Source organism: Dendropsophus ebraccatus, chromosome 8, assembly GCF_027789765.1.
Source record: "Dendropsophus ebraccatus isolate aDenEbr1 chromosome 8, aDenEbr1.pat, whole genome shotgun sequence".
Taxonomy (NCBI): domain Eukaryota; kingdom Metazoa; phylum Chordata; class Amphibia; order Anura; family Hylidae; genus Dendropsophus; species Dendropsophus ebraccatus.
Genome location: NC_091461.1, coordinates 121159814 through 121175864, shown reverse-complemented (window position 1 = coordinate 121175864; position 16051 = coordinate 121159814). Strand labels below are relative to the sequence as shown.

Below are 16051 nucleotides of genomic sequence, written 5' to 3'. Positions count from 1 at the left end.
TGTCTTATGTCTTGTATCTTATATCTTGTGTCTTATGTCTTTGTTGTACCAAGAATAAAGATGTAATTTATAATCGTACTAGACAAGGATATGCTGATGTTTGACAGTCAAACTCTTAATTAAAGTAATTCCCAGCAAACCTAGGGTTACACAGTGATGGGAGTACTCATACTATACTACTCATACTATAATAATTATACATTAACACTCTAACCATAATACTCATACTATAATACTATGACACTCATACTATAATCCTCATACTCTACCATAATCCTCATACTATAATCCTCATACTCTACCATAATCCTCATACTATAACATAATACTCATCCTATAATACTCATCCTATAATACTCTCCCCCAATCATCCCTTATAACTTATATTTATATGTTATTTACAGTCACCAAACTGCAGCCATCACTACTATTCCTTCCAGAGAAGGGGGAATAATCTAATAAAATGCTTTTTCTCTCTCTCCTTTTTGGAAACACAAGACATGGCTGTGATTTACACGTTCTAATATAATATAATATAATATAAGTTCTGCTATAATGTATAAGACAGGATGAGCCCCATCCCCAGCATGTGCTCAATAGGAAATAACCTACAAGCACCAGACACCTCATCCGCAGCAATAGCACCGAGGCCTATGTGTCTCCATACAGAGTATAGAAAGTAATAGAAATCAGCTGGGGGGGCAGCCTATAGGGACAGAGGGCAGCTGCTGGGGACAGGCAGACATCTTCTACCTCTCATCCATCGGTCCCATCACTGCAGCCTGGTGTGAGGCCTGACACATGGGCCCTGCTGTCACCTTCCTCCCCTCTGCTCCCAGGCCTCTCACCCTCTCCTGCCCAGAGATGAGGAATAAATGTGAAAGATTCCTCTAAATAATAATAATAATAATAATAATAATAATAATAATAATAATAATAGGTTTCCCACCAAAATTTATTGCAAATTATGAATCTATTTCGCAGAAAAGATGGGATAGCAGGGTGTGTGCCCAGGCTATAGGGTAGGATAGCAGGGTGTGTGCCCAGGCTATAGGGTAGGATAGCAGGGTGTGTGCCCAGGCTATAGGGTAGGATAGCAGGGTGTGTGCCCAGGCTATAGGGTAGGACAGCAGGGTGTGTGCCCAGGCTATAGGGTAGGATAGCAGGGTGTGTGCCCAGGCTATAGGGTAGGATAGCAGGGTGTGTGCCCAGGCTATAGGGTAGGATAGCAGGGTGTGTGCCCAGGCTATAGGGTAGGATAGCAGGGTGTGTGCCCAGGCTATAGGGTAGGATAGCAGGGTGTGTGCCCAGGCTATAGGGTAGGATAGCAGGGTGTGTGCCCAGGCTATAGGGTAGGATAGCAGGGTGTGTGCCCAGGCTATAGGGTAGGATAGCAGGGTGTGTGCCCAGGCTATAGGGTAGGACAGCAGGGTGTGTGCCCAGGCTATAGGGTAGGATAGCAGGGTGTGTGCCCAGGCTATAGGGTAGGATAGCAGGGTGTGTGCCCAGGCTATAGGGTAGGATAGCAGGGTGTGTGCCCAGGCTATAGGGTAGGATAGCAGGGTGTGTGCCCAGGCTATAGGGTAGGATAGCAGGGTGTGTGCCCAGGCTATAGGGTAGGATAGCAGGGTGTGTGCCCAGGCTATAGGGGGCAGCTAGGATTGCAGGGTGTGTGCCCAGGCTATAGGGGGCAGCCAGGATTGCAGGGTGTGTGCCCAGGCTATAGGGGGCAGCCAGGATTGCAGGGTGTGTGCCCAGGCTATAGGGGGCAGCCAGGATTGCAGGGTCCTGGATATTGGAGTCCAGACACTTGGTTATATTTGTAGCATCCTGTACAGACCTGAATGATTGCACCCTGCGATCTTCTGCAGAGGATTTGCTCCCATTTTGCAGAACATTTCTATATTCGCAGAATGTGGCCTGCGGTACCGTCAGCAGTCTGATCTGGGTTAATGGGGGGGGACTATAAATCAGACCCCCCCCCCCAGTAGTGATCAGGATCGAGTCTGTCTGGAAGGATCAGCAGGAGATCGGCTTGGTTTGCACAGTGTGACTACCTGGCAGGGCGAGTTAACCCTTTGTGCCCCAGGATTCGGATTGAATGGGGAAGATGCCGGATCTCTCCTATAATCAGAAGAGACTCATCAATCTCCTATACTCGCTGCAGAAATATATATTTATTATATATATTTTTTTATTTTTTATTATTTTTTTTTTTTTTTTGGGGGGGGGGGGGGTAGGGGGGGTTCTCATTGATGCCAATGGGTCTTTTTTTAGTGCCCCCCCCCCCTTCTATAAGTCTTTACTGGAAGTCAGTGAGTGCCCCATAATGTTGGGGGCATTAACCCTTCATGTGCACAGGGCCTGTTATACACCAGATCACATTGGACATGTCATGAAGCCCCCAGGAGCTGCAGTGCTGCTATCTGCCCCACTCTCCCCCCGACCCCCGGGCTTCACCCACCTGTAGGGGGGTCCTGCCGAACCTGTTGGGTGCATCCACATTGGGCGTCCTCTGCAGCAGCTCCTCCAGTCTCTCCAGGTCCCCCCGGGCAGCGGCTGTGGTCATCATGTCTGCCAGTGTGTGTGCCATGCTGGGCAGCGGGGGTCCGGGGCAGGGCGGCGGGTTATTAGTGCATGGCATGGGCAGCCTGACAGCCGGGGCTCTGAGCTAATAGGGGGATCGTAGTAAATACTCGTAAAACAGGACCCGCCCCCGGGCACACGTGATGAGCAGATATTCCTGCAGCCTCCCCTCTTCTTCTCCTCTGCAGCCTCCCCTCTTCTCCTTCTCCTCTGCAGCCTCCCCTCTTCTTCTCCTCTGCAGCCTCCCCTCTTCTTCTTCTTCTTCTCTGCAGCCTCCCCTCTTCTTCTCCTCTGCAGCCTCCCCTCTTCTTCTCCTCTGCAGCCTCCCCTCTTCTTCTCCTTCTCTGCAGCCTCCCCTCTTCTTCTTCTTCTCTGCAGCCTCCCCTCTTCTTCTCCTCTGCAGCCTCCCCTCTTCTTCTCCTCTGAAGCCTCCCCTCTTCTTCTCCTTCTCTACAGCCTCCCCTCTTCTCCTTCTCTGCAGCCTCCCCTCTTCTTCTCCTCCTCTGCAGCCTACCCTCTTCTCCTTCTCTACAGCCTCTCCTCTTCTTCTTCTCCTCTGCAGCCTCCCCTCTTCTCCTTCTCCTCTGCAGCCTCCCCTCTTCTTCTCCTCTCAGCAGCCCCCCCTCTTCCCCTTCTCCTCTGCAGCCTCCCCTCTTCTTCTCCTCTGCAGCCTCCCCTCTTCTTCTCCTCTGCAGCCTCCCCTCTTCTTCTCCTCTGCAGCCTCCCCTCTTCTTCTCCTCTGCAGCCTCCCCTCTTCTCCTTCTCCTCTGCAGCCTCCCCTCTTCTTCTCCTCTGCAGCCTCCCCTCTTCTCTTTCTCTGCAGCCTCCCCTCTTCTTCTTCTCCTCTGCAGCCTCCCCTCTTCTCTTTCTCTGCAGCCTCCCCTCTTCTTCTTCTCTGCAGCCTCCCCTCTTCATCTCCTCTGCAGCCTCCCCTCTTCTCTTTCTCTGCAGCCTCCCCTCTTCTTCTTCTCTGCAGCCTCCCCTCTTCATCTCCTCTGCAGCCTCCCCTCTTCTTCTCCTCTGCAGCCTCCCCTCTTCATCTCCTCTGCAGCCTCCCCTCTTCTTCTCCTCTGCAGCCTCCCCTCTTCTTCTCCTTTGCAGCCTCCCCTCTTCTTCTTCTTCTCTGCAGCCTCCCCTCTTCTCCTTCTCTGCAGCCTCCCCTCTTCTCCTTCTCTGCAGCCTCCCCTCTTCTCCTCCTCTGCAGCCTCCCCTCTTCTCCTCCTCTGCAGCCTCCCCTCTTCTCCTCCTCTGTTCTCCTCCTCTGCAGCCTCCCCTCTTCTTATTCTTCTCCTCCTCTGCAGCCTCCCCTCTTCTTCTTCTTCTCTGCAGCCTCCCCTCTTCTCCTTCTCTGCAGCCTCCCCTCTTCTTCTTCTCCTCTGCAGCCTCCCATCTTCTTCTCCTCTGCAGCCTCCCCTCTTCTCCTCTCTGCAGCCTCCCCTCTTCTCCTCTGCAGCCTCCCCTCTTCTCCTCTCTGCAGCCTCCCCTCTTCTCCTCTGCAGCCTCCCCTCTTCTTCTCCTCTGCAGCCTCCCCTCTTCTTCTCCTCTGCAGCCTCCCCTCTTCTTCTTCTTCTCTGCAATATCCTCACCCTCTTATGCCGAGATCCCCAGCTCCATGCTGCAAGACTCCAGCCCCAGACCTCTCCCTCTCCATCTAAAGCCTCTCATATCCAGCCTCCCTTTTCACCATACACTGCCCCTCCTCTGCAGCAATAGTCCTTCTCTGCTTAGATCTGTAGCTCCCTCTGCTATCCTCTCCAGCCTCCTTTCTCTTGCTCCCTCTCCTGCCTCCTCTCTCTTGCTCCCTCTGCTATCCTCTCCAGCCTTCTCTGCTATCCTCTCCAGCCTCCTCTCTCTTGCTCCCTCTCCTGCCTCCTTTCTCTTGGTTCCTCTCCAGCCTCCTCTCTCTTGCTCCCTCTGCTATCCTCTCCAGCCTCCTCTGCTATCCTCTTCAGCCTCCTCTCTCTTGCTCCTCCTCCAGCCTCGTCTGCTATCCTCTCCAGCCTCCTCTGCTATCCTCTCCAGTCTTCTCTCTCTTGCTCCCTCTGCTATCCTCTCCAGTCTCCTCCCTCTGCTATCCTCTCCAGCCTCCTCTGCTATCCTCTCCAGCCTCCTCTCTCTTGCTCCTCCTCCAGCCTCCTCTGCTATCCTCTCCAGCCTCCTCTCTCTTGCTCCTCCTCCAGCCTCCTCTGCTATCCTCTCCAGCCTCCTCTGCTATCCTCTCCAGCCTCCTCTCTCTCTGCCATTGACCTTAGTGTGGGCGATGGGACAGACAGCTTCTCCATTGCACAATCCAGAGCAGTGGCTGCAGCCTCCAGACACAGTTTCCGCCTCCACATGTTGAGGATTTCAGCCTCCAGTGTCCTGGCCTCCAGAAATGAAGCAACTTCCACAAAGGATTTGTAGATTTGACCCAAAAAGAATTAAATCCACCACAGGAAGCCAGAAGTGCCAGCTCCAACACGGTGCAGAGAGTAACCTCCAGGACAGCTGGGATATGCGGCCTCCATGATGGCCTCTAAAATAGCCAGGAGCAAATGGAGGACTAGAGGTGGTGCCATTCAGGATCCAGGGAGAGAAGTGACATGCAGTGTACAGCAGAGAGGTCCAGGCTGCTGGCTGAGCTCCCAATGTCCTCAGGGGCAGCAGGTATTTAACCCTTTCACTCCCACTGTCTCCATATCTCTCCACGACCCTCTAATATCTGCACCAATTCTCATTCTTACAACGTGCCCTGTTCCTGCCCCCATCCCCTGTACATCCCTGCTGTCACCCCGATCCCTGCTGTCACCCCGATCCCTGCTGTCACCCCGACTATCAGGCAGTGCTCACATATCTTCTTCTTCTTACTATTATTACTTCACCAGCTTCTAATGCAGACAGGCAGCAAGTAACCCAGAGCTCAGCACCTGCTCATCCTCACAGCATACACTGTCCCAGGGCATCACACTGCACATCCCCCAGCATGCCCCCCATTACTGCACATCCCCCTGCATGCCCCCCATCACTGCACATCCCCCTGCATGCCCCCCATTACTGCACATCCCCCTGCATGCCCCCCATTACTGCACATCCCCCTGCATGCCCCCCATTACTGCACATCCCCCTGCATGCCCCCCATTACTGCACATCCCCCTGCATGCCCCCCATTACTGCACATCCCCCAGCATGCCCCCCATTACTGCACATCCCCCTGCATGCCCCCCATTACTGCACATCCCCCTGCATGCCCCCCCCATCACTGCACATCCCCCTGCATGCCCCCCCCATTACTGCACATCCCCCTGCATGCCCCCCATTACTGCACATCCCCCTGCATGCCCCCCCCATCACTGCACATCCCCCAGCATGCCCCCCCATCACTGCACATCCCCCCGCATGCCCCCCCATTACTGCACATCCCCCTGCATGCCCCCCCCATTACTGCACATCCCCCAGCATGCCCCCCCATCACTGCACATCCCCCAGCATGCCCCCCATCACTGCACATCCCCCCGCATGCCCCCCCATCACTGCACATCCCCATGCATGCCCCCCCATCACTGCACATCCCCCAGCATGCCCCCCATCACTGCACATCCCTCAGCATGCCCCCCATCACTGCACATCCCCCCGCATGCCCCCCCATCACTGCACATCCCTCAGCATGCCCCCCATCACTGCACATCCCCCTGCATGCCCCCCCCATTACTGCACATCCCCCCGCATGCCCCCCCATCACTGCACATCCCCCTGCATGCCCCCCCATCACTGCACATCCCTCAGCATGCCCCCCATCACTGCACATCCCCCCGCATGCCCCCCATCACTGCACACCCCCCTGCATGCCCCCCCCATTACTGCACATCCCCCCGCATGCCCCCCATCACTGCACATCCCCCTGCATGCCCCCCATTACTGCACATCCCCCAGCATGCCCCCCATCACTGCACATCCCTCAGCATGCCCCCCATCACTGCACATCCCCCTGCATGCCCCCCCCCATTACTGCACATCCCCCCGCATGCCCCCCCATCACTGCACATCCCCCTGCATGCCCCCCATCACTGCACATCCCCCAGCATGCCCCCCATCACTGCACATCCCCCGCATGCCCCCCCATCACTGCACATCCCCCAGCATGCCCCCCCATCACTGCACATCCCCCAGCATGCCCCCCATCACTGCACATCCCCCCGCATGCCCCCCCATCACTGCACATCCCCCCGCATGCCCCCCCATCACTGCACATCCCCATGCATGCCCCCCATCACTGCACATCCCCCCGCATGCCCCCCCATCACTGCACATCCCCCGCATGCCCCCCCATCACTGCACATCCCCCCGCATGCCCCCCCATCACTGCACATCCCCATGCATGCCCCCCATCACTGCACATCCCCCCGCATGCCCCCCCATCACTGCACATCCCCCCGCATGCCCCCCATCACTGCACATCCCCCCGCAGTTCTTGTCACTTAGCCCTATATGCCCAATCTGTGCCCCGCACTGCCAGCAACAGGAAGTGTAAGCGCAGACCCTCTGCACCCACCTGACAGCAGTGACAGCAGCACCCACCTGACAGCAGTGACAGCAGCACCCACCTGACAGCAGTGACAGCACCCCCCCCCCCCCCCTCTCCTCTGGCAGTGACAGCAGCACCCACCTTACTAGCAGTGAGTGCCCCGTCCTTGCCCGTTCTCCCCCCTCCCGGTTCCGCAGCCGTCTCTCTCCCCCCTCCCGGTTCCGCAGCCGTCTCTTTCCCCTCCCGGTTCCGCAGCCGTCTCTCCCCCCTCCCGGTTCCGCAGCCGTCTCTCCTCTCCTCCCGGTTCCGCAGCCGTCTCTCCCCCTCCCCTCCCGGTTCCGCAGCCGTCTCTCCTCTCCTCCCGGTTCCGCAGCCGTCTCTCCCCCTCCTCTCCCGGTTCCGCAGCCGTCTCTCCCCCTCCCCTCCCGGTTCCGCAGCCGTCTCTCCCCCTCCCCTCCCGGTTCCGCAGCCGTCTCTCCCCCTCCCCTCCCGGTTCCGCAGCCGTCTCTCCCCCTCCCCTCCCGGTTCCGCAGCCGTCTCTCTCCCCCCTCCCGGTTCCGCAGCCGTCTCTCCCCCCTCCATCTCACTCGCTGCCGCTGCCGGTTTTTTCCTCTTCAGCTTTTTTTGAAAAGAAAAAAAAAGAGCGCTCTCACATGACCCCGCCCACGCCACGCCCCCTTTAACGGCACAAATTTAAGGGAGATCGTGACAGATGATTTCATACTGAGCGGAAACGTAACGGCCGGACGGAGAATCCGCGGCGACCCCCGGGGGCAGGGGAGACCGCCATCCTTATAAGGAGTCCGCACTTAACCCTTTGTCTCCCGGAGAGGGCGCGGGGTCACCTATAGCGGCTCAGCCGGACGGTTACATAAGATTCTGGGAGACGGTTGGAAGCGATAGAATGTGGATACAATGTAACCTGTCAGCTGTCAATCACCGGATACAAAGTAACGAGTCCCATCCCGGCTGCCGGACGGTACATAAAAAGCCGCAGCCCCCTGCTGTATCCTGTGCGGTACTGCACCTGCTGTATATACCTTGACATCACTGTATATACCCTGACATTACTGTATATACCCTGATATCACTGTATATACCCTGACATTACTGTATATACCCTGATATCACTGTATATACCCTGACATTACTGTATATACCCTGATATCACTGTATATACCCTGACATTACTGTATATATACCCTGACATTACTGTATATATAACCTGACATCCATGTATATACCCTGATATCACTGTATATACCCTGACATCCCTGTATATACCCTGACATTACTGTATATACCCTGTATATACCCTGACATCCCTGTATATACCCTGACATCACTGTATATACCCTGACATCCCTATATACCCTGACATCCCTATATATACCCTGACATCACTGTATATACCCTGACATCACTATATATACCCTGACATCCCTGTATATACCCTGACATCACTGTATATACCCTGACATCCCTATATACCCTGACATCCCTATATATACCCTGACATCACTGTATATACCCTGACATCACTATATATAACCTGACATCACTGTATATACCCTGATATCACTATATATACCCTGACATTACTGTATATACCCAGTGGCGGTCTTTGGCACCAAGCACCCCAAGCGATCGCTTGGGGCCCCCAACATCCAGGGGGGCCCCCACACCCCACTCTTGTGCTCAATTCCGCTGGACAGGGCCGCTGCCCGGCTCGCTGCTGCCATCTGAACTGTAACTATGAGCACTCGTAATGAGCGCTCATAGTTACATGCAGCAGCAGCACTGACAGGGCGGAAGACATTGGCTCCCTTCCTGTCAGTCACTCTTGTGGCCGCAGGAAGTGTTTTCCCTGCGGTCACAAGTGGCAGCTCTGTCCTTGTGGTGCCGGCGCTCCAGTGACATTACTGGAGCATCGGCGCCAGGACAAGGGGAGTGCGGCCTTTTGTGATCGCAGGGAAAACCCTTCCTGCGGCCACAAGAGTGAAGAGAAGAGGAGACGCCCGGACCCAGGTGAGTATAAGTGTTTGTTTTATTGTGTTATATACTATATGGGAGGGGGAGCACACTTGGGTTTGTTTAACTGGGGGAGCGCACATTGGGGGTCTATATAAATGGGGGGAGCACACAGGGGGGCTATATAACAGGGGGAGCACACAGGGGGGCTATAGACTACTGGGGCTTCACAGAGGGGTCTATATACTACTGGGGGCAGCACACAGGGGGTCCATATACTACTTGGGGCAGCAGAATGGGGTCTATATACAACTTGGAGAGCACACAGGAGGTCTATATCCAAGTGGGGGAGCACACAGGGGGGCTATATACTACTGGGGGAGCACACAGGGGTCTATATACTACTGGTGGGGCACACAGGGGGTCTATATACTACTGTGGGAACAGACAGGGGGTCTATATACTACTTGTGAGGCACACAGATGGTCTATATATAACTGTGGGAGCACACAAGGGGTCTATATAATACTGGTAGGGCACACAGGGGTCTATATACTACTGGGGGAACCACACAGGGGGTTTATATACTACTGGAGGAGCACACAGGAGGTATATATCCAAGTGGGGGAGCACACAGGGGGGCTAAATACCCCTGAGGGAGCACACATGGGGGCCTATATACTAGTGGGGGATCACACAGGGGGTATATACAACTGGGGGCAGCACACAGGGGGTCTATATACAACTGGGGCAGCACACAGGAAGTCTATATACTTCTGGGGGAGCACACGGAGGGGCTATATATAACTGCGGGAACACACAGGGATCTATATACTACTGGGGGAAGCAAACAAGGTCTATATACTACGGGGGCAGGACACAAGGGGTATATACTATTGGGGGCAGCACACAAGGGGTATATATTACTGGCGGTAGCGCACAAGGGGTATATACTACTGGGGGCAACACACAGCGGTCTATTGTTTTGGAACGCGTGTTGAGTGGGGGGCCCCAGACATAACTTTGCTTGGGGCCCCAGAAATGCCAAGACCGCCCCTGTATATACCCTGTATATACCCTGACATCCCTGTATATAACCTGACATCACTGTATATACCCTGACATCACTGTATATACCCTGACATCACTGTATATAACCTGATATCTCTAGATATACCCTGACATCACTATATATACCCTGACATCACTGTATATAACCTGATATCACTATATATACCCTGACATCCCTATATATACCCTGACATCACTGTATATACCCTGACATCACTGTATATAACCTGATATCTCTATATATACCCTGACATCACTATATATACCCTGACATCACTGTATATAACCTGATATCACTATATATACCCTGACATCACTGTATATACCCTGACATCCCTGTATATACCCTGACATCACTGTATATACCCTGACATCCCTGTATATACCCTGACATCCCTATATATACCCTGACATCACTGTATATACCCTGACATCCCTGTATATACCCTGACATCCCTGTATATACCCTGACATCACTGTATATAACCTGACATCACTGTATATACCCTGACATCCCTATATATACCCTGACATCACTGTATATACCCTGACATCACTATATATACCCTGACATCACTGTATATACCCTGACATCACTGTATATACCCTGACATCACTATATATACCCTGACATCACTGTATATATCCTGACATCACTGTATATACCCTGACATCCCTGTATACACCCTGATATCACTATATATACCCTGACATCACTGTATATACCCTGACATCCCTATATATACCCTGACATCCCTGTATACACCCTGATATCACTATATATACCCTGACATCACTGTATATACCCTGACATCCCTATATATACCCTGACATCCCTGTATATACCCTGACATCCCTATATATACCCTGACATCACTGTATATACCCTGACATCCCTATATATACCCTGACATCCCTGTATATACCCTGACATCCCTGTATATACCCTGACATCCCTATATATACCCTGACATCCCTGTATACACCCTGATATCACTATATATACCCTGACATCACTGTATATACCCTGACATCCCTATATATACCCTGACATCCCTGTATATACCCTGACATCCCTATATATACCCTGACATCACTGTATATACCCTGACATCCCTATATATACCCTGACATCCCTGTATATACCCTGACATCCCTGTATATAACCTGATATCACTATATATACCCTGACATCCCTGTATATACCCTGACATCACTGTATATATAACCTGACATCCCTGTATATACCCTGACATCCTTGTATATACCCTGACATCCCTGTATATACCCTGACATCCCTGTATATAACCTGACATCACTGTATATACCCTGACATCACTGTATATACCCTGACATTACTGTATATAACCTGATATCTCTATATATACCCTGACATCACTATATATACCCTGACATCACTGTATATAACCTGATATCACTATATATACCCTGACATCACTATATATAACCTGACATCACTATATATACCCTGATATAACTGTATATACCCTGACATCACTGTATATAATCTGATATCTCTATATATACCCTGACATCACTATATATACCCTGACATCACTGTATATACCCTGATATCACTATATATACCCTGACATCACTATATATACCCTGACATCCCTATATATACCCTGACATCACTGTATATACCCTGACATCACTATATATAACCTGACATCACTGTATATACCCTGACATCACTGTATATACCCTGACATCCCTATATATACCCTGACATCCCTGTATATACCCTGACATCCCTATATATACCCTGACATCACTGTATATACCCTGACATCACTATATATACCCTGACATCACTGTATATACCCTGACATCACTATATATACCCTGACATCACTGTATATACCCTGACATCACTATATATACCCTGACATCACTGTATATACCCTGACATCCCTATATATACCCTGACATCACTGTATATACCCTGACATCACTATATATACCCTGACATCACTGTATATATCCTGACATCACTGTATATACCCTGACATCCCCATATATACCCTGACATCACTGTATATACCCTGACATCCCTATATATACCCTGACATCCCTGTATACACCCTGATATCACTATATATACCCTGACATCACTGTATATACCCTGACATCCCTATATATACCCTGACATCCCTGTATATACCCTGACATCCCTATATATACCCTGACATCACTGTATATACCCTGACATCCCTATATATACCCTGACATCCCTGTATATACCCTGACATCCCTGTATATAACCTGATATCACTATATATACCCTGACATCCCTGTATATACCCTGACATCACTGTATATATAACCTGACATCCCTGTATATACCCTGACATCCTTGTATATACCCTGACATCCCTGTATATACCCTGACATCCCTGTATATAACCTGACATCACTGTATATACCCTGACATCACTGTATATACCCTGACATCACTGTATATATAACCTGACATCCCTGTATATACCCTGACATCCTTGTATATACCCTGACATCCCTGTATATACCCTGACATCCCTGTATATAACCTGACATCACTGTATATACCCTGACATCCTTGTATATACCCTGACATCCCTGTATATAACCTGACATCCCTGTATATACCCTGACATCCTTGTATATACCCTGACATCCCTGTATATACCCTGACATCCCTGTATATAACCTGACATCACTGTATATACCCTGACATCACTGTATATACCCTGACATCACTGTATATATAACCTGACATCCCTGTATATACCCTGACATCCTTGTATATACCCTGACATCCCTGTATATACCCTGACATCCCTGTATATACCCTGACATCACTGTATATAACCTGATATCTCTATATATACCCTGACATCACTATATATACCCTGACATCACTGTATATAACCTGATATCACTATATATACCCTGACATCACTATATATAACCTGACATCACTATATATACCCTGATATAACTGTATATACCCTGACATCACTGTATATAATCTGATATCTCTATATATACCCTGACATCACTATATATACCCTGACATCACTGTATATACCCTGATATCACTATATATACCCTGACATCACTATATATACCCTGACATCCCTATATATACCCTGACATCACTGTATATACCCTGACATCACTATATATAACCTGACATCACTGTATATACCCTGACATCACTGTATATACCCTGACATCCCTATATATACCCTGACATCCCTGTATATACCCTGACATCCCTATATATACCCTGACATCACTGTATATACCCTGACATCACTATATATACCCTGACATCACTGTATATACCCTGACATCACTATATATACCCTGACATCACTGTATATACCCTGACATCACTATATATACCCTGACATCACTGTATATACCCTGATATCACTATATATACCCTGACATCACTGTATATACCCTGACATCACTATACATACCCTGACATCACTGTATATACCCTGACATCACTGTATATACCCTGACATCCCTATATATACCCTGACATCACTGTATATAACCTGACATCACTGTATATACCCTGACATCACTATATACCCTGACATCCCTGTATATAACCTGATATCACTATATATACCCTGACATCCCTATATATACCCTGACATCCCTGTATATACCCTGACATCACTATATATACCCTGACATCACTGTATATAACCTGACATCACTGTATATACCCTGATATCACTGCATATACCCTGATATCACTATATATACCCTGATATCACTATATATATAACCTGATATCACTATATATACCCTGATATAACTGTATATACCCTGATATCACTATATATATAACCTGACATCACTATATATACCCTGATATCACTATATATACCCTGATATAACTGTATATACCCTGACATCCCTGTATATAACCTGATATCACTATATATACCCTGATATCACTATATATACCCTGATATAACTGTATATACCCTGACATCCCTGTATATACCCCGATATCACTATATATACCCTGATATCACTATATATACCCTGATATAACTGTATATACCCTGATATCACTATATATACCCTGATATCACTATATATACCCTGATATAACTGTATATAGTAGAAATTGAGGAAAGGAGAAAGGTGTACGGTCCAGCACTCCAAAATGTTCGGGGAAAAAAATATGCTAATAAAACATAACTTTTAATCTATGCTGTTAAAAATAACGTGTTTAAAACCAACGCGTTTCGCGCCATGGCGCTTAATCATGGTTGTAAAAACAAATGGACTATCATGTCTTATAAAGGTTGCAACAACCTGGCATGAGCGCCGACGTGGCGAGCTCATGTGTGGAATGATTAAACCAGATCTACACGTCATTACGTGATGGGTCATATGACTGATAGCGTTACCTGGACATCATGTTTAGTTTGAGTCATGTGATTGATCATGTTACCTGTGCGCCAGGTTAGATTTAGCAGATAATGAGACTAACCATTTTAGCTAGACGCAAATACGCAAGGTCTGAATGCGGTTAGGTGTAATAGTATAATAAATCGTTTTTGTAGTTCATTCCATGTGGCATTCTAGTATTTAGGCGAAATATATATTCGGCTTCTTTGTGAAGAAGCTTTCTCCTCCAGTCGCCTCCTCTTATGGGACTGGGAACTTTTTTTATGCCGTAACATATAAAACTGTCAGTGTTGCCACTGTGTGTTTGTAAAAAATGTTTAGAGGCACCAGAGGCATTAAGTCCCAATCCACTCCTGATGCTTAAAAGGTGTTCTCCTATGCGTTTTTTCAAGGGTGGGTGCAACCCACATACTTCAAATTGCATAGAGTACACTCTATTATGTAAATAAGATGATGGCTGTTACAATTGATAAAGTCTCGCACCGTGTAGTGGACATTATTGGAGCTGTCTGTGAAATTGGACTTGGTTTCCAAGAATTTGCAGGTTTGGCACCTGTTCACACCGCATTTAAAATTGCCTGTGATCTTGATACTTTTGGTTACATCCTCTGTAGTATACATGCTGGGGGATAACAGATCTTTTAAGGAGCGGCCTCTCCTGGCTACACATCGATGTCCTCCATCCAGGATTTCGGCCAAGATGTCATCCTGTCTCAGCAAAGGTAAGTTTTTGTTTAAGATGGCCACGATTTTTTCATATTCTGTACTGTATTGTGTAGAAAAAGTTACAGGTGTATTTGTGGTAATGGGATGAGTATGATTTTTAGGATTTTTTGTTAACAAATCATTTCTGCTTCTGTTTTTAATTATGTTTTTTGCTCTTGCTATGGTGCCTTGTTTATATCCTCTTTGTTTTAGACGTTCACTGGCTTGGTTGCAATGTGTATTGAAATCTTGCTCATCAGAGCAGGCACGTTTAATTCTGGTTAATTCACCCACTGGGATGGATTTTAGAGTATGTGCTGGGTGATTGCTTGTTGCATGAAGAATAGTGTTCCCAGCGGTGCTCTTCCGATACAAGGATGTTTGTACTGATTTTCCAGTGGTTGGTGCTTTGAGTAATATATCCAGGAAGGGTATTTCTGTTGTTTGTAAATTAGCTGTAAAGCGAAGGTTGTGAGGGTTATTGTTTATGTATTCTACAAAGGATTCCATAGTTCGCTGTTCTCCCGTCCAGACCATCAAAATATCGTCGATAAAACGACCGTACCACTTGATGTGTTGATGAAAGGTATTCTGGGGGGAGAAGATATACATCTCTTCCCACCAAGCAACATACAGACCTGCGAGTGTAGGTGAGAATTTAGCCCCCATTGGGGCTCCTTGTATTTGTAGAAAATATTCCCCATTGAACGAGAAAAAGTTATGTTTCAGTAGGAATAGTGTAACTTCAATAATGTACTCGCGTAACTC

At 49.0% G+C, this 16051-nt stretch overlaps 1 protein-coding gene across 2 annotated transcripts in view; it reads right to left on the bottom strand.

Moving 5' to 3' along the window:
* The window catches only part of CDKN2C (cyclin dependent kinase inhibitor 2C), an 8683-nt gene extending 3145 nt beyond the window's left edge, over nt 1-5538 (bottom strand). Inside the window, exons 1-2 of one of the 2 annotated variants that reach the window (XM_069979494.1) lie at nt 4834-5538; nt 2465-2671 (exon numbers count right to left, since the gene is read on the bottom strand). In XM_069979494.1, the coding sequence (XP_069835595.1) occupies nt 2465-2644 (180 nt within the window). In that variant the 5' untranslated portion in view covers nt 2645-2671; nt 4834-5538. Of the gene's footprint in view, nt 1-2464; nt 2796-4833 lie in introns of those variants that run through there. The other variant, XM_069979493.1, reaches the window with a different exon arrangement.
* Nucleotides 5539-16051: the final 10513 nt, after the last annotated feature.